This window comes from Cydia splendana, chromosome 16, assembly GCF_910591565.1.
Source record: "Cydia splendana chromosome 16, ilCydSple1.2, whole genome shotgun sequence".
Classification (NCBI taxonomy): Eukaryota; Metazoa; Arthropoda; class Insecta; order Lepidoptera; family Tortricidae; genus Cydia; species Cydia splendana.
In genome coordinates this window covers 3,519,571-3,538,658 of record NC_085975.1, presented here as the reverse complement: position 1 = coordinate 3,538,658, position 19,088 = coordinate 3,519,571, and the positions used below count along the sequence as shown (strand labels likewise).

The 19,088-nt window shown below is 40.8% G+C and overlaps 1 protein-coding gene across 1 annotated transcript in view; it reads left to right on the top strand.

Moving 5' to 3' along the window:
• The window catches only part of LOC134797998 (atrial natriuretic peptide receptor 1), a 109,683-nt gene that overhangs the window by 36,874 nt on the left and 53,721 nt on the right, over positions 1-19,088 (top strand). Inside the window, exons 3-5 of the mRNA XM_063770333.1 lie at positions 6,952-7,035; positions 12,018-12,180; positions 13,376-13,507. Coding sequence (XP_063626403.1) covers positions 6,952-7,035; positions 12,018-12,180; positions 13,376-13,507 — 379 coding nt within the window. The remainder of the gene's footprint in view (positions 1-6,951; positions 7,036-12,017; positions 12,181-13,375; positions 13,508-19,088) is intronic.

The window sequence follows — 19,088 nt, the reverse complement described above, 5'->3', positions numbered from 1 at the left end:
TCTTTTTATCATTAGTTTTTGCTTTGTTGTGAAAGATTTTGATTGCTTTTATTACTCGATTACTGTGTGACTTATTGTGTTTATACGGAATTTAGAATGCATTACAAGAATAACAACCACTGGCGATGATTTTAGTAAGTTTTCTTTGTATAGATAAGTATTAAGATGTCCCAGTACCATTTTTGTGGTTACTTTAAGTATATTTAATCACAACGCTCATCGCACATGCATTTTTTTTTTCTAAAATAAATCAATTCAAACTTAAAATTTGTCAAAATGAAAGCGTCTCACCAGATAATATTGTGTACAACAACATTTACTAAAACGTTAACCAAATGAGTTACTGCTCGTGTCGTAAATTGGCCACCGATAATTGGCAACACGTTGATTCTTCTTCGGTTGTTGAATTGTGTTTTAATGTATGCAGCAAATATAACTTGTTGCTCATCCAATCCACATGGCGTTTCAGGTTCTCTTGCGCACTTCTGATGTTAGGGCTCGGCTTCCTTTTGAGCGCTAATCGTGGTAACTCGTAGTAGGAAGGCTGAGGTCTTCGTTGTAGAAAAGAAACTTCGTTGTAAAATACTCATATTTATCGTTTATTTATAACTTTACACAGCACACTTTTTAAACTATCAGCACTTTAGCTATTTACAGTAATATTAGTAGCACCATCGTACAATAAATGACAATAATACACTTTTAGGACACTTTTTGTCAGCATAGGCTGTTAAGGTCTTACTCCTAAGGTTGCTCAGATAATAATGGTCGCTTTAATGAGGTGCAAGGCCTTTTATTAGACCATCGCCCCTCCAATCTCGACCACTTCCACCTGTTCGTCAGGTGAGGTGGGCTGACCGGTAGTGACGTCACAATTGTTTAATTATTTTAACTAAAGTAAAATTGGGAAGTTCAATCACCTTACTTTTTATAAATGAACACAAGTAAATAAGAATGCGGTATTATTACTCTTATTTTTGGAAAGCCGCTAACATACATTTTATGTAACATTATAAAAAAATACTTAAATTAATCTTATTTATACTCACAAACCATTAAACTCATTAAATTTAGAAGAAAAACGAAAATATGCGCGTATTTACCCGCGGGTAGGTAAATATCGGGTATTTACCGGGTAAATACCCGCTTTCGGGTATTTACCCGGGTAGTTACCCATCTCTACTCGCACCTGGGCAAGCGAGATATGTGCACGTGCTAACGAGCTCCCGCTCACTGAAAAAAAAAGGGACAAACTCATGTTTAATAACGAGTATTACAAAGATTAATAAAATGCGAAAATTATTCAAAAATAACAGATTTCTTCGTTGGTATAGAAATAAATATGGAAGTATTTTTTAGTCCCCCTTATGTATGAGTATAACCTATCTATTGTTACATAATATCATTGGGGTTATGTCATACATTTATTTACCACGACACGTAGGTACTAAGCAAATCAAGTTAATTGCCTATAGTGTCCTCTAGCTAAGCAACTCTCCTCGGGCCATTATGGAGACTTGGAGACGCAATCACGCACTTTTAGCATGATTTGCGACTAGTCGTTTGCCGACAAATGACCCAATTCTCTGCTGTGTAATGACAATTAGTCCTGTCCTTTGTGAGTATTGCCTGCCCTTTGATTATTTACCTTATTTATAATAGTGGAAGGTCTAGTTTTGTTTGAATAAAATAATCTATTGTCGAATATTTGCGAGGATTATTATTTGTGTTTATTGAAGCGTGTCACGAAATTAAGTAGTTATGGTAACTGCAAAAAAAGTAGGTATTGTTGTGTGTATCATATTTAAAAGGGTACTGCCCGCTAGCTAGTTGCTGTCCTAAGAATAAACCTTACTTTATTAATAGATATCTCATCATCAGGCCTTTAACATCTTGACACAATCTTGACAGATGATTTATGCAGCGTCTGTAAGCGAGGAAGAACGTCTCTCGTGGCTCTATAAGCCAATGCAGGATCGGCATTTGCGACCGCATTTTATAGGTATCATCATCATCTGAGGTATTACAGCCGCGGGTGGGCCTTAGCCTGGTCAAGCAAGTCTCTCCAGTCCGATCTGTTTGTGGCCTTCCTTCTCCAACTTTTCACTCCTAAGATCCTGATGTCCTGGTATACGCCATCCAACCATCTGAGCTTGGGCCTGCCTTTACCTCTGCGGCCCTCCGGTCGGCCTTCTAGAAGACGCTTGGGTACTCTGTAATTTTATAGGTATTTATAAAATAAATAAATGAAAACATTATGTCCGTCATTACGTCAGTCGCTGGGGAAAGGAAAGGAGATAAAATTGCAAAGTATAAATTGAAACAAGCATTCCAAATATCTTTTAGTCAACATTGGACACAATAAAATATTGGAAGCGTCTCCCAAAAGGCGCTTAAAATTAATTTATACATTTAAATATTGTGGCAACTCTGACAAACCAGTTTGTGAAAATGTTCCCGAGTAATTACTTCAGTAACAATCCTCCACAGGGCGCTCGAAATTTCAATTGAAAGAATAATTTAGTTATTCAAATCAAAGCCGTCTGAGTTGGATTTAAAAGTTTTTGAAGTGAAAACTTCTTTAGAGGCGCTGTGCACTTTTTGAAATGGGGAAAAAAAGTTAAACTCGCGACAGGTCACGTGTCCGTAAGACGTAAGATTTCGTGATGGGGAAAAATTGTTAAACTCGCGACAGCGTAATAAGACGTAAGACGCTTCGTAAGACAGACACGTGACCTGATCGAAAAACTGTTACAATGTCATTGAGTTTTCACTTCTGCCGGCACTCCCGGAGTGCAACCCGTTGTTTTTTTTACAATAATCGTATAAGTAATCGAGATCGTTGCTCCTAAATCATTTAGACGTCACACCTGCTTCACACAGACGCCGTTAGGGCCTATTTATATTATCCTATACGGATATTGCAGTCGCTACCCGGGTCAATTCAATTGTATTTATTGTATACTTAAAGGGTTTATTTAAAAGTTACTTATTTATAGGATTAGTAACGAGAACGTTGCTCCTAACTCATTTAGACTTCACACGGCGACCGTTAGGGCTCTTTTACATTATCCTATACGGATATTGCAGTCGCTACCCGGGTCAATTAAATTGTATTTATTGTATACTTAAAGGGTTTATTTAAAAGTTACTTATTTATAGGATTAGTAATCGAGAACGTTGCTCCTAACTCATTTAGACTTCACACGGCGACCGTTAGGGCTCTTTTACATTATCCTATACGGATATTGCAGTCGCTACCCGGGTCAATTAAATTGTATACGGGTTTATTCAAATATCGGGCCATAGTTATACCTACATAAATTTCTACATTATGGTGGCTGACCGTAGTTAGATTATAACTTAATTTAAATACAACATTTGATGATTACAGCATTCCGTACCTAATACAGAGAGCCTACCGCGAATATAGAAAATGTAAATTGCGGTATCTGCCTCTTGAAAACCGGAAAACCGGACTAATCCCAATAAGAAACCGGACTATCCCAATAAGAGACCGGGCTAATCACAATAAGAAACCGGACTATCCCAATAAGAAACCGGACTAATCCTAATAAGAAGCCGGACTATCCCAACAAGAAACCGGACTAATCCCAATAAGAAACCGGACTAGTCCCAAAAAGAAACTGGACTAATCCCAACGCGAGGAAGATGACAGTATCTGCCTCTTGTTACGGTATAGCTCTTGCCCATTTGAACGATAGAGAAGCTGACAATATATAGGTTTTACGATCGGGGTGGGGTTTTAAGTTTTATTACGATGTTTTCCGTAGTAAATTTATGACATTTCGCATAAAAATACCATAGAAACGAGCGGGAACCCAAAACCAGCTATTTCGGCCGTATTATGAGCGAGTTTGTGAGTTACAATAAAAAAAAATAACTCCTTTGTCTCAGATGACAGAAATTAATAATTCGTGGCTTTTCCTTCGTATTGTGTTACAACGCGACCTTCTACATTTTGATTTTCGAAGCACGAGGCACGAATTCAGGGCTTTGTAGTACGGAAATTTATTTGCTCTGTCGATAAACGATATTGTGTAATGTGAAGGGCTCTTACAACTAAATTGAATTTGGAGCGAACATAATTCCATTTTCGAAACGGTTCTCGAACTATCCACGCGTGACCTGGCCGAAGAATGATGCCATTAGGTTGGACATAGAATATGCTAACAGCAAAACTTACCTGACCATTGGTGGTCTTTAAGTGTTTGCAGTAAGGCTGAGGTATTGTCAGAGTGGACAGATGATCGTTTGTTCAAGGGTAGAAACAAATCAACGTGAAAGCCGGGAATGTTGGTTAGACGAACTTGGCATTGAGGTAACCGATTGAATTGAAACGTAATGGCGCACGACATTCGCAGTCCCAGTCGCCGGGGACAGATTATGGCGGCCGAGATAAAAGCGATTTGAAAGGCAATCCTTTTAAAATTGTAGTTCAGTTTCACTCTGCTTTGCATTTGTTTTTTAAAATGACGTAAATCATGGCTTAAGTCGTTTTCGAACGTTGCTAGTTTATTGTTTAAGGACAGTTTTTGTCGCATATTTAACAAGCTCTTCTGCTCGATTTATTATAGTCCCGTGCATGTAGCTACCTCTCTGAGAGGTAGAGGCTTTAAAAGGGTGATTCACTTTTGTATGGAGAAAAAAAAGTTGTAATATTTTTCCTGACTTTGCTCACCAATGGAGTCTCCCCACACTAAAAACTATCTATTTCAATTTTCAAAAGAATCGAATAACGTTTAGAGGTTGCACAAGTTGAAAAGGTAGAGTGAGAACCCCATACATTGCGTGAAAATGAACTATGTTCTAAAATGACAAAATATAATGAACTGATACTAAAATCGAATGAGAAAACTGAATTTTGCGTCTAAAACACGAAAAAAGCACTTTTCCTTTGGAAACAGGTGGAAAAACTGAAAAATCTTAATTAGAACATTTATCGAGTAACCAAAATCCAAGTTTATTACTAATTTTAAAATTTATTTATATGTAGAAGGTTCAGTATCACACTACTCTCCGCTTTGATGGTAGCCGCTTAAACCATTTTCTACCCTCCGATGTAGAGTCGTTGGTTACCTATTTGAAAAATCTTTGTTGATGTTGTGCAACCTCTAAATGTTGACCGATTTTAATTTCTTTTAACGTATAATATTTTTTTATCAGTTAGAACAAGAATTCGAGCAAAGTCAGATGAAAATCGAAAATTCGGAAAAATGAAACACCCTAAACCACTGCTCTAAAGAGTAGAGGTAGGTTACATTAGGACAAGGGTCGCGTGAAATAGGAAAATGTTTTACTAAGGTTTAGAAAGAACTCTAGCCCTGAAGCAAAGACTTTGTCTCCAATATTGAGGTTTCAATCAAAATTGGACTAAACTATGAATTGTATGCAAACACTTCTCTAAAAGCTTTTGAAAGGGCTCGAGTAGGTACAGAAAACTCAAATCTTTAAAAATATAAAAGAAAGTAAGCTGCATACAAATACTTGTTACGAATGGATCCTAAAAATGTTTCTCCATTCTGCCGCTTCGATTCTCGCTGCTCTGAGTATATCTATTCTGTTGTAGTAATTTCCAGCAAATTGATTATTCACTCGCACCTGACGAATGTCGACGGGGCCTCTGTTCTCGTGTGCGATAGATAGAATTTGAATTTACCCAGAAGTCCCAGAACCCGGTTTTGTAATATAATCGAGCTCTCGCTCAAGCCTAAATTATTATTTTATATAGAGATGTCTAACCCATTCTTTGTTCATATTTCACCAGCAATTTGGGATATGTTTCTGTTACACCCACTTGTTTTATTTTTGGACAAAGGCTAAAGGCTTAAGTTACACTCTTGTTTCAGTCAAACAAAGCTACTTTGCCGGTCACTAACCTCTGCTATGAAATGAAAAATACATCTCATGTTACTCGAAAGCATTATGCTGTTATATGATTAGCTTCTTATTATATATTTTTTATTTCATCCTGGGCTCTCATTATAATCGGGCTTCGCCCTTTAGCTCGATTGGCTATACTTGCATATAACCAGACCCGAACTGCTTTCTAAAAACCTGAAGAAATCTTTTGACCACGTGTTGCCACTTCAGAACGAAAAAAAAACATGTTTCATGGCATTGTGTATTGACTATTGGGCTCTTGAGAATTTTCTTTTGATTTGATTACTAGAGTTCTTTCATTTCAATCTGTAGTGTTGTTAATTCGCAACCTTCTATATAGGGCTCATTATTATTCTTCCTCATTCCCTCATTGTTGAGGATCGCGACCACATATAATTTATCTACATGGTCCAGACTGCTGCCAGCCGTTCGACCTTCTCAATATGTGCCTTAGAGCATTTAGTAACTGGAGACGCCTTGGCTGTCATTTTCTGTACAAAACAGTCTGCCGATTTTTGCGGGGGAGGGGCACGTCAAATATATGGCTATTTGTAGGTACAATGATTTGTACGTAACGTACAAATAGCCATGTCAGATAAACGTCAGTCCACACAAAAGTTTGCACAATCGTGCAAGGTTTTCGGCAGAGGGGTAAGCTCTTAAAGGTGACTCCGGTTATTAAATACTCTAAGTCGTGTGCCCACCCCGAGCACGTTTGCCATTCAGTTGTCCTAAAATTATATGTTTCTCCATATCATGCGTATGTAGGGACCATGAACATGATCAGGGCCATCTTAAACTATGCTGGGGCCCTTGGGTACATAAGAATTTGGGGCCCTTTTGGAAAGTAAAGAAAGCGAATTAAACTATAGTTTTTCTACTACGATCTACTATTTATTATGAATAAGCAAATATACTGTTACTGTCTGTCCTTCGGGGCCCCCTGAGGATGGGGGCCCTGGGCACGGGCCCCGTGTGCCGTGTGTAAAGACGGTACTGAACATGATTGGTTTGACCATCGAGGATTAATCAGGTGTCTTGTTCCAGCCACCTTCTGAGGGCGAGCTGGCGGCGCCGGTCGGGGTGCTGAGCCGCATGCATCGTCTGAGGAACCTGAAGACGGGAACCAAGGTGAGACAGCAGTTCAGAATCAGTAGCAGAAGCAGCAGGGGTATTTTTCCTGATAATAAAGTTCTTCACCTGATTGAATATCAAGCTGGTGATCGCCAGCATGACCAGCATCGTAATGAGATTAGCCCATTTCGTGGTACTTAATTTTTTTTTCTGTGGAGTTCCTTAAGAATGTACCTACAGATATTATTACGATTAGTTCTATTTCTATATCTTCTATCTATACATATAATAAAGCTGAAGACGGTCGAAAGTCTGTACATGGAAGATATTTGAAAAAAAGTTGGCTGGGGATACTTAGAATCGATAACAGAACACGTTCCAAAAGTTTTTAGAATTTTTGTCTGTTTATCTGTTTATCTGTTTGTCTGTTTATTTGAACGCGCATCACGTGAAAACGGCTCAACAGATTTTGATGAAAACTTTACTAATCTGTCGAGAAAATCCCCGGCCAGGTTATAGGCTATAAAAATTCAACCCCTAAAAGGGGGGGTAGCCACAAAACTCGATTGACTTAAGTTTGCCCCTGAATCTTATGGCGCTACGTAGGAAGGAGGGGCAAACTTTTTTCAAATATGTGCTACCACTATTGAGTACCCTGGTAAACTAACAGATGGCGCTGAATTTAATACGTTGTGACATGAATAAGCCACCGAAGAAAGATTTTGCCAAATTAACTCTAAGTTTAGAAGACACGGATATCAACAAAAATAATTGAATAATTATGTTGATTTAATAAATTAATATATATATCGAAAAATGTTCGCGCTCGCTTCGCTCGCGTTTTCAATGACTTTCTAAGATATGGCGACTGCAGCAGCATTACTCTATTGCAACGTTATTGCTGTAGCACTGTCAATTTTCGTGATAAAATGATGTGACTGATTTCCATACTAAAAGTAAAAATGTACAACTGTCTATCAAATTGCGTTTTTATATCGAAAAATTTTCGCGCTCGCTTCGCTCGCGTTTTCTATTACTTTCTAAGATATGGCGACTGCAGCAGCATTACTCTGTTGCAACGTTACTGCTGCAGCACTGTCAATTTTCGTGATAAAATGATGTGACTGATTTCCATGCTAAAAGTAAAAATGGACAACTGTCTGTCAAATTGCGTTTTATATCGAAAAATTTTCGCGCTCGCTTCGCTCGCGTTTTAAATCACTTTCTAATATATGACGACTGCAGCAGCATTACTCTGTTGCAACGTTACTGCTGCAGCACTGTCAATTTTCGTGATAAAATGATGTGACTGATTTCCATACTAAAAGTAAAAATGTACAACTGTCTATCAAATTGCGTTTTTATATCGAAAAATTTTCGCGCTCGCTTCGCTCGCGTTTTTAATCACGTTCTAATATATGACGACTGCAGCAGCATTACTCTGTTGCAACGTTACTGCTTTAGCACTGACAATTTTCGTGATATAATGATGTGACTGATTTCCATACTAAAAGTAAAAATGTACAACTCTGTCTATCAAATTGCGTTTTTATATCGAAAAATTTTCGCGCACGCTTCGCTTCGCTCGCGTTTTCAATCACTTTCTAAGCTATAGCGACTCCAGCAGTATTACTCTGTTGCAACGTTACTGCTGCAGCACTGTCAATTTTCGTGATAAAATGATGTGACTGATTTCCATACTAAAAGTCAAAATGTACAACTGTCTATAAAATTGCGTTTTTATATCGAAAAATTTTCGCGCTCGCTTCGCTCGAGTTTTCAATGACATTCTAAGATGTGATAAAGGTGACATTCGGGTGGCGACTGCAGCAGCATTAGGTACTCTGTTGCAACGTTACTGCTGCGGCACTGTCAATTGTCGTGATAAAATGATGTGATTAATTTCCATTCTCAGCTGTAATGCGGCAATGAACGTCACTCAATTTACCAAAAAAATTCAATGTAATCTTGATGACCCTAGGGAGAGGGGGCACCATGGTCTAGAAATGCTTAGGGCATCAAAATATCTTAATCCGGCACTGGTCGTTTGCGGAGTCAAGTGATTTGGGACTCGCATTTTATACGCATTACCATGCATTCCCGAAAACAATCGAATCACTCCCGAAAGTCTCGCAACGCATTGAGGTTACAAGGGGCACGTGTCTTCCTCAGGAGTCTGAAGAACACTACGGTGAGTGGCGGTCTAGCCAGGCAGGCCGCTTCGCTTTCGCTCGCGTGCGTATACCTTACGGCTTACTGTATCGTCCGATATACACCTACTACCTACTCTGTCGTTTAAATCACGTGTAAAATTTGAATAAGGGCGAAAAAACTATTGACTTTGGAGTGTAGTTTTATTTAGTGGTACCTAATTGTAAAATATTTTATCTGGACTACAGTCCTCTAGCATATCCATCTGTCAACTTTACCTACTTCAAGTTCCGCCTCCAGGGGAAAGGGAGAGAAATTAGGATTAGAAATTAGCCGCTTACTGACACAGACCGAATTCCACGCGGGCGGAGCCGCGGGCACAGCTAGTTTTATAATAAATATGTGTTTTTCGGCTTAACCATAAACGTTTTTTAAGGCTTTGAAGTAAATTTATATTTTGAAGTTTTCCCATGTGGTTGTATTGTCCGTCGTCTTACTTAACTTATGGCAAGTAAATAATAAATAATAAATAAATAAATAAATATTATAGGACATTCTTACACAGATTGACTAAGTCCCACAGTAAGCTCAAGAAGGCTTGTGTTGTGGGTACTCAGACAACGATATATATAATATATATATGTACTTAAATACATAGAAAACAACCATGACTCAGGAACAAATATCTGTGTCATCACACAAATAAATGCCCTTACTGGGATTCGAACCCAGGACCATCGGCTTCACAGGCAGGGTCTCTACCCACTAGGCCAGACTGGTCGTCAGGTAAGTACATTAAACTGGAAACTACTTACTTCAGTATAAGTAGTTAAAAAAAGTCTGGTTTATTATCCAAGAGGAATACCTAAATAATTATTTACTTTTATTTTGCGTCTTTACTTTGAATTCAAACAAACCCTTCTTTTATTATGCAAAATACGACGTCGTCATGAAGATAGAAGCCTAGCCACGAGTGAAGAAAATTCTCGCTCGGAATTTCGGCTTTTCTACCCTACCGTATATACCAATTTACGATTGTATTGGATAATGAGCTTTAAGTTGTCGATCTAAAGTACTTTTTTCAAAAACATGGTTATGTTAGATACGCGTTCGTGAAAATAATGGGAGTTCTCTCAGCTGAGCGATATTGCTCCATAGATTTATGACTGACATTTGTAGGTACCTATCAAGGTTTTTAATTAAAAAGTTATGCATTTGCTGGTACGGGTTGAGTTGAGAATTTAAAACGGTGTTTCTGTAATGAAATGCACTTGTAAATAACTCATGCTTACTCATAAAATATGAGTTTGAGCCGAAATAGCAAAACACGTGTCCATTATTTTTTCATGTTCTCTAACATAGTTATATTCAAACCAGTAATTAACTAGAAATTTGCTTGAACAAAACTCTCTACAGGCGGCTTAGCACGGTCGCGTTTTTATCCCTTGTCACCATGCCTGTCACGTTCTAACAAGTATGTAAGTGCGAAAGGGACGCGCATAGTGATAGTCGATAAAAATGGAACCGTGCTGAGCCCGCTGAAGTTAGGGCGTTTTGTCACTTTTCAGTACTTTGGAGGCCAATTTCTCCCAGGAATTTGAGTATGGGCAGCTAAAAAAAAATACGTGTCCGTTATTTTAGACTACTCTATAACATATATATACAAATTAATCAAATCGGAGCCGGCCAGTTGAGTACCCTTCCCTGCTGTTGATCAACTTCCGCGAATAAATTACTTCCGGTCGTTCTACGAAAATATTACTTCCTGGAGAGTTTTATGGTTCCATTCTCAAAATGGAAAAATAGTTACTCTTTTAGAATCACTCGTGTGTCTGTCTGTCTGTCCGTCTGCCACAGTCAATTTACTCCGAAACTATTGGACTGATTAGGTGATACTACTGATAAACTACAAAACTTGTAAAGTATGTCGTGTGATAATATTAGATTAGATTTATTTATTTCCCAACATATGATTACAGTACAAATTACATTAATGTCAATTTATAAGAATCTATATTGTGATCGTCATGCAGACTGACTTAGACTGACTGTGCGAGAATTCGAATATATTTATGTATTTATAATTTTTCAATAATACGCTTTTAAGTTATTTGAGAAAAACCGGGCAAGTGCGAGTCGGACTCGCGCACGAAGGGTTCCGTACCATAATGCAAAAAAAAAACAAAAAAAAAGCAAAAAAAAAACGGTCACCCATCCAAATACTGACCACTCCCGACGTTGCTTAACTTTGGTCAAAAATCACGTTTGTTGTATGGGAGCCCCATTTAAATCTTTATTTTATTCTGTTTTTAGTATTTGTTGTTATAGCGGCAACAGAAATACATCATCTGTGAAAATTTCAACTGTCTAGCTATCACGGTTCGTGAGATACAGCCTGGTGACAGACGGACGGACGGACGGACGGACAGCGAAGTCTTAGTAATAGGGTCCCGTTTTACCCTTTGGGTACGGAACCCTAAAAAGGCAAAAATAGAACAGCACGAGCTCGAGCTTTAAAATACTGGTATAATACCTACTGAGTATTTTTTTTAATAAATCAAATTAAGAGTTTGGTATTGACCAATTGGCTCTATTGGCTGCAAACGTCCCCGAAAATCGCATGCGAATTGCAATGCATTGCGGCATTTGATCGATCGATTGGTTTCGTTGCTTCTACTTACCAGGTACCTAATTATATAGAAGATAAAAAGATAAAGATAGTTTATTATTCAAGTACCTAGGCATATTACAATGCGCTTATGAACTTCAAATAAAGCTACACTGGCTCCAACCCTACACCTCTGCCTCGAGAAGATTTAATCGCGTGCCCTTTACTGCATTGTCTGTAACCTTACGCTAATGTTTTTGAATTAATATATTTGTTGCAGCCTCAAACCCTATTCAACGACAAGGGCAAATATCCAACCCTTACCCGGATGTCATACTGCCAGTGCCGCCTGCCTCGCGTCTTCACCAGCGTGTTCGACCGCTTCGGCTGGACGCACGTTGCATTGCTGCTGGACAAGTCTGATCTGTTTTCACTTACCGTGGGTAAGCGGTAATGTATTTTTTTTTTTTTTTTTATTAGAGATAAATCACAATTACATAATATTTTGATCCAAAAGCATCGTTAAACCAGAATGGTTTGTCTCGATACTCCATTCCGCAGTACTTAAATACTTAAATATACAATAGACACTTAAAACACATCTAATTCGTAAACAGCATAATGAATATAACGATTGCAAAAAAAATTGCACACCGGCCGGCCGAGCAAGATAAGAACCGGTCGGCGCATAGGTACTCGGTACAGGCTGCTCCATTTATGCTAAATGGAATAACATAATTATGCATTTTAGTTAAAATAATTTAATTGTTTAAGCATTTCTTTTTTAAGAATATTTCCTATATTATTTGGTGTTATCTTATCTTTCCAATCTTTAGGTAACTTATTTATTAAATCTGGTATGATATAATCTGATGTTCTTCTGCCATAAAAATTATTGAATTGGGGCTTTCGAAGCATTTGATTTCTTACTTGCCTCGTATTTATTGGATGAGAGATTAATAGTATAATGTGCTAGTTCATGCACCCGATCTTCACACGGGTCTCGTACTGCCAATGCTGCCTGCCTCTGTATGTCTGATCTGTTCTCACACTTCTCACTGACCGTGGGTAAGCGGTAATTTATATGGTGCTAGTTAACAACCCGACGTTCACCTGGATGTCGTAGTACTAATGTTCGTTTTCACCAGTATGTTCCTCTGAAGTGTAAAGTATATCTATCTATTGCTTTAAAATGCAAGAGCGACAAAAAGGTAATAAGACGAAACCTCCATTTTTGGGAACCATGCATTATAATATACCTATACTAAGAACAGTATATAAACGTCACGAATACAGGGTTGTCGGGATTAGCCTTTACGGCAAGGTTAAAGCGCGTATGTGATTCATAAAGCCTCACTTTCTTTTTCCTTACTGTCTCAAAAGCATAAAGGGCGTAAGTATAAGAAGATTGCATTAAACCGAAGGCGTTCTGTTTTGTTTTAACTTTATATAAGTATACGAGGTAATACAAACGCAGTGGAGGATAAAATTGAAACAAAGGATGTAGAGAGAACGTGCGTGAACTTTGAAGACTGTGAAGCAATTGAATATAAACAGCGTATACTTTACCTACCTACTAGTGATTTAAAATGATGCTCTATTTACGCTAACGGTACTATATTGTTTATTATTAAACAGGAAAGAGCCTGGAGTGGGGTCTTCGGAAAGAGGGCGTGCTGAAGGCGGTACGGGAGCTGGACGGCAACGAGCAAGAGCGCCAGCGGGAGCTCTGCGAAGCCCTGCTGCGAGATGTCAGCATGTACGCAAGAGGTAACAGTCTGTATAGTGTGGTCATACGGTGACCACCACAAGCCTTCAGGTACGAGAGCTTGACGGCAACGAGCAGGAGCGCCAGCGGGAGCTCTGCGAAGCCCTGCTGCGAGATGTCAGCATGTACGCTAGAGGTAACAGTCTGTATAGTGTGGTCATACGGTGACCACCACAAGCCTTCAGGTACGAGAGCTGGACGGCAACGAGCAAGAGCGCCAGCGGGAGCTCTGCGAAGCCCTGCTGCGAGATGTCAGCATGTACGCTAGAGGTAACAGTCTGTATAGTGTGGTCATACGGTGACCACCACAAGCCTTCAGGTACGGGAGCTGGACGGCAACGAGCAAGAGCGCCAGCGGGAGCTCTGCGAAGCCCTGCTGCGAGATGTCAGCATGTACGCTAGAGGTAACAGTCTGTATAGTGTGGTCATACGGTGACCACCACAAGCCTTCAGGTACGGGAGCTGGACGGCAACGAGCAAGAGCGCCAGCGGGAGCTCTGCGAAGCCCTGCTGCAAGATGTCAGCATGTACGCTAGAGGTAACAGTCTGTATAGTGTGGTCATACGGTGACCACCACAAGCCTTCAGGTACGGGAGCTGGACGGCAACGAGCAAGAGCGCCAGCGGGAGCTCTGCGAAGCCCTGCTGCGAGATGTCAGCATGTACGCTAGAGGTAACAGTCTGTATAGTGTGGTCATACGGTGACCACCACAAGCCTTCAGGTACGAGAGCTTGACGGCAACGAGCAGGAGCGCCAGCGGGAGCTCTGCGAAGCCCTGCTGCGAGATGTCAGCATGTACGCTAGAGGTAACAGTCTGTATAGTGTGGTCATACGGTGACCACCACAAGCCTTCAGGTACGGGAGCTGGACGGCAACGAGCAAGAGCGCCAGCGGGAGCTCTGCGAAGCCCTGCTGCGAGATGTCAGCATGTACGCAAGAGGTAACAGCCTGTATAGTGTGGTCATACGGTGACCACCATAAGCCTTCAGGTACGGGAGCTGGACGGCAACGAGCAGGAGCGCCAGCGGGAGCTCTGCGAAGCCCTGCTGCGAGATGTCAGCATGTACGCTAGAGGTAACAGTCTGTATAGTGTGGTCATACGGTGACCACTACAAGCCTTCAGGCACGGGAGCTGGACGGCAACGAGCAAGAACGCCAGCGGGAGCTCTGCGAAGCCCTGCTGCGAGATGTCAGCATGTACGCAAGAGGTAACAGCCTGTATAGTGTGGTCATACGGTGACCACCATAAGCCTTCAGGTACGGGAGCTTGACGGCAACGAGCAGGAGCGCCAGCGGGAGCTCTGCGAAGCCCTGCTGCGAGATGTCGGCATGTACGTAAGAGGTAACAGTCTGTATAGTGTGGTCATACGGTGACCACCACAAGCCTTCAGGTACGGGAGCTGGACGGCAACGAGCAAGAGCGCCAGCGGGAGCTCTGCGAAGCCCTGCTGCGAGATGTCAGCATGTACGCTAGAGGTAACAGTCTGTATAGTGTGGTCATACGGTGACCACCACAAGCCTTCAGGTACGAGAGCTTGACGGCAACGAGCAGGAGCGCCAGCGGGAGCTCTGCGAAGCCCTGCTGCGAGATGTCAGCATGTACGCTAGAGGTAACAGTCTGTATAGTGTGGTCATACGGTGACCACCACAAGCCTTCAGGTACGGGAGCTGGACGGCAACGAGCAAGAGCGCCAGCGGGAGCTCTGCGAAGCCCTGCTGCGAGATGTCAGCATGTACGCAAGAGGTAACAGCCTGTATAGTGTGGTCATACGGTGACCACCATAAGCCTTCAGGTACGGGAGCTGGACGGCAACGAGCAGGAGCGCCAGCGGGAGCTCTGCGAAGCCCTGCTGCGAGATGTCAGCATGTACGCTAGAGGTAACAGTCTGTATAGTGTGGTCATACGGTGACCACTACAAGCCTTCAGGCACGGGAGCTGGACGGCAACGAGCAAGAACGCCAGCGGGAGCTCTGCGAAGCCCTGCTGCGAGATGTCAGCATGTACGCAAGAGGTAACAGCCTGTATAGTGTGGTCATACGGTGACCACCATAAGCCTTCAGGTACGGGAGCTTGACGGCAACGAGCAGGAGCGCCAGCGGGAGCTCTGCGAAGCCCTGCTGCGAGATGTCGGCATGTACGTAAGAGGTAACAGCCTGTATAGTGTGGTCATACGGTGACCACCACAAGCCTTCAGGCACGGGAGGTGGACGGCAACGAGCAAGAGCGCCAGCGGGAGCTCTGCGAAGCCCTGCTGCGAGATGTCAGCATGTACGCAAGAGGTAACAGCCTGTATAGTGTGGCCACACGGTGACCACTGACCACCACAAGCCTTCAGGTACGGGAGCTGGATGGCAACGAGCAAGAGCGCCAGCGGGAGCTCTGCGAAGCCCTGCTGCGGGATGTCAGCATGTACGCTAGAGGTAACCGCCTGTATAGTGTGGTCATACGGTGACCACCACAAGCCTTCAGGAAATTGTCATATTCTTGGAAATTTCGACGCATGCCACCGCGGCCGGATGGCCGAGAGGTTTAGACATCTGTCGCGTAGGTATTTGACATTTATTTCGGTTTATCGTTTAAATATTAGTGTGTCTAAGTATTTGAAATAACACAAATATTAATATTATCATAGAAAGTAATTTAATTTGTTCTTAAAGCTTTTTCGTCGCTTCTAAAGAGGTATGTCAGGATCGTAGCAAATGGAGATCCGTGGCCTCTGCCTACCCCTCCGGGAAATAGGCGTGATTATATGTATGTATGTATGTAACTTTTGCGTTTGTACACATACTCCTCTTACAGAAGGTCGGTAAAGCAAAAGGAGCAAAGCTCGGCCTTTCTGACTGTGTCTGATCTGAGCGAAGTACGTATATAAATACGAGAGTTCTTGCCCTATGACCGACTTCCCAACCAAACATTTGATATGCTGGTCTTCTCCACAATGACAACAGTGTGGGCGATAATATTTGCATGAATTTACTAATTGCTCTTCATCGCTAATGAGACAGTACACGTCTTCATTACATAGAACAAACACAATGCAATTAGCTTTACCAATATACGTCAAACATGTATCTAATCTACCCTTAAAGATAAAATGGCGATATAAAGATATAGATGGTTTATTCATCAAGTAGGCCTATCCTTACTTTCATAAATAATGCCGAGCCACCCAACAAGGCCCACTTTGTAGTGTTTATAAGGCCCGTATTTACGGGCCCTGTCTTTATTTTTTGGGTGCATAGTCGCTAGCGTCACCTGCCGCGTTTAACTCATGGTAAGGGTACTGTGATGACAAATATTATTACTAACTTTCTCAATCGCTGGAATTGAATTTATAAATTGCTTTTATGTAAATATAGAGTCCAGATAAATCGAATTCGTGGATATATCGTTTCCACAAACTTATATTTTTTCTTTGGCTTCAATATAACTTTTCAAATGTTTTTTACTAATACCATTAGATATATTGGTTACATCGGAAACGAAGTAAATTTAAGATTTTCTGTTCTAAAACCGTGTTACATATACGTACATTTTCCTACTTTATCTTTATAGGGATCTAAAAGCTTTTATTGTTTTTAGTTTTTGTAAGATGAATGTCTTAGAGAAATGTAATCAAATCGTTAACTTACGCCATGTACACAGAAAAGACACCAGATTCCCTGAACCTTTTTGACCCATAATATTTCTACAAATCACAAACAACGCTCTCTCAATGCCTTTTACTATGACCTACTGAGACTAAATGTACATTACAATGTACATATTCGTGCAATCTAATTTGAAACTTTCATGAACCAAATAAAGTAGCATTTCTTTTGTTTCGTTGCTTTTTAACACAAACGAAATTCGTTCTAATTTACTTATAGAATAAGGTTCAAATTAAAAATACTTTATATGGTGGGTCTTACGAGGATAATTGTATAGGCACTTGGCCTTTCAAAGCTGTTAGAAAACTACTCGCAACTCAGCCGGTTCCAATGCCAAGTGCACTTGTTAGAAGTTGATTTATTATGAGAGCTACGATGAGGCCAATTCTGGTATAACAATTTGATAAGGTTTTCTTATTATCGTATTTTGATATGACCCTAAGAGCGTTTTCACATTGTCCGATCCGATATCGGATGTAGGATCCTACGTCCCCGTAGTCAGGCCGCGGAGGCGCGCCCGGGCGCCGTCTTTAGCGGTCACGCACACTACACTAAACATTATGCCTACACATACGCACACAAACAAATATTATCGGTCCGACAGCTGACGGGGGGCTCCGACATGGCAGAATTTATTGGAAGCGCCTTTCCGATATCGGATGGCGGAAGGCGCCTATGACAAAAACAGCTGCAGGAGAGTGCCATTGGCATTAAGTCCGCCTTTTTTGTGTTGTCTATCGTTTTGTAGTAATAATGATTTATTTAATGTACCTATAAATAAATACAGAGAAACACATACATTTTACTTCCTTCCGACATCCGATATCGGATCGGACAATGTGAAAACGCTCTAACGCTGACGAGATGCAATCAGCGGCGGTAGCACGGTCGCATTTTTATCGCCTGTCACCATGCCTGTCTGTCACGTTCGCACACGCAAGTGCTAAAATGACAGGCATAGTGACAGGCGATAAAAATGCAACCACAGAGGCATAGTTTGATTGAAGAAATTACACTTTTGATACTATATTATGATATTCTGTCAGTGTCAAAAGTCGTATTTCTTCAACCAATAACGTCAATTTTGATATTGACAGATCACATCCATAACAATCCCGATCAAATTCATAACCTGTTATTATAACCAGAATACACCTCCAGGAGTCGTCTTATCTTAGCATCTCGCTCGTACTTATTGGTGCGTGTGAGATGCCTGATAACACCACTTGAGGTCGTATCAAAATAAGACGAAAACCTTGTCTAATTGTTAAAACAGAATTGGCCCGGTCTCCTGAGTTCTGGGCGAACGGTGTAGATATTGCTTTATTTCTGCACTAGACAAGTAAAATGCAACTTAAGTGTTAGGATCAAAGTGAAAAATGCAGTCAAAGATTCTTGGACTTTTCAAATACAGTAAAACCCTCTTAAAGCTAGGAGATTTCAAGGAAATAAAAAAATATGGCGCGCCGAAGACTTGCGACGGAAGATAGAAGATATGGCCGTCGCGTGGGTTTTTACCTTTTATCTCAATTAATCTGAAGAATAGTCGTGAGACCGAGCTTTGCTCGGAAAACATATAAAAACTCAAGAATTGATCGTTTAATGGTATTAAGTAGATTAGATTAGATAGACAGATAGATATAGATAAAATAAAAGGCGCATAAACAACTCCCCAATTAATCTAGGTCTAAAGCAAAGTTAATTCAAGCGATACGCAGCGTTTAAAGTTCAAAGCGGAACAGTAAATGGATGTTGTGTTCAGTGGTCTGTGTTTAATAGACGGACTGACAGACGCAGGGTTGGAAATGAGGATATGTAGGTAGTTATTACACGCTTTTACTTAGACTAGTATATTTTTCAGTGACCTTTAAAATAGGAGGTTCTCAATTCGTAGGGATCTTAGTAGTTTTTATTAAAAGAAACGCCTGTATA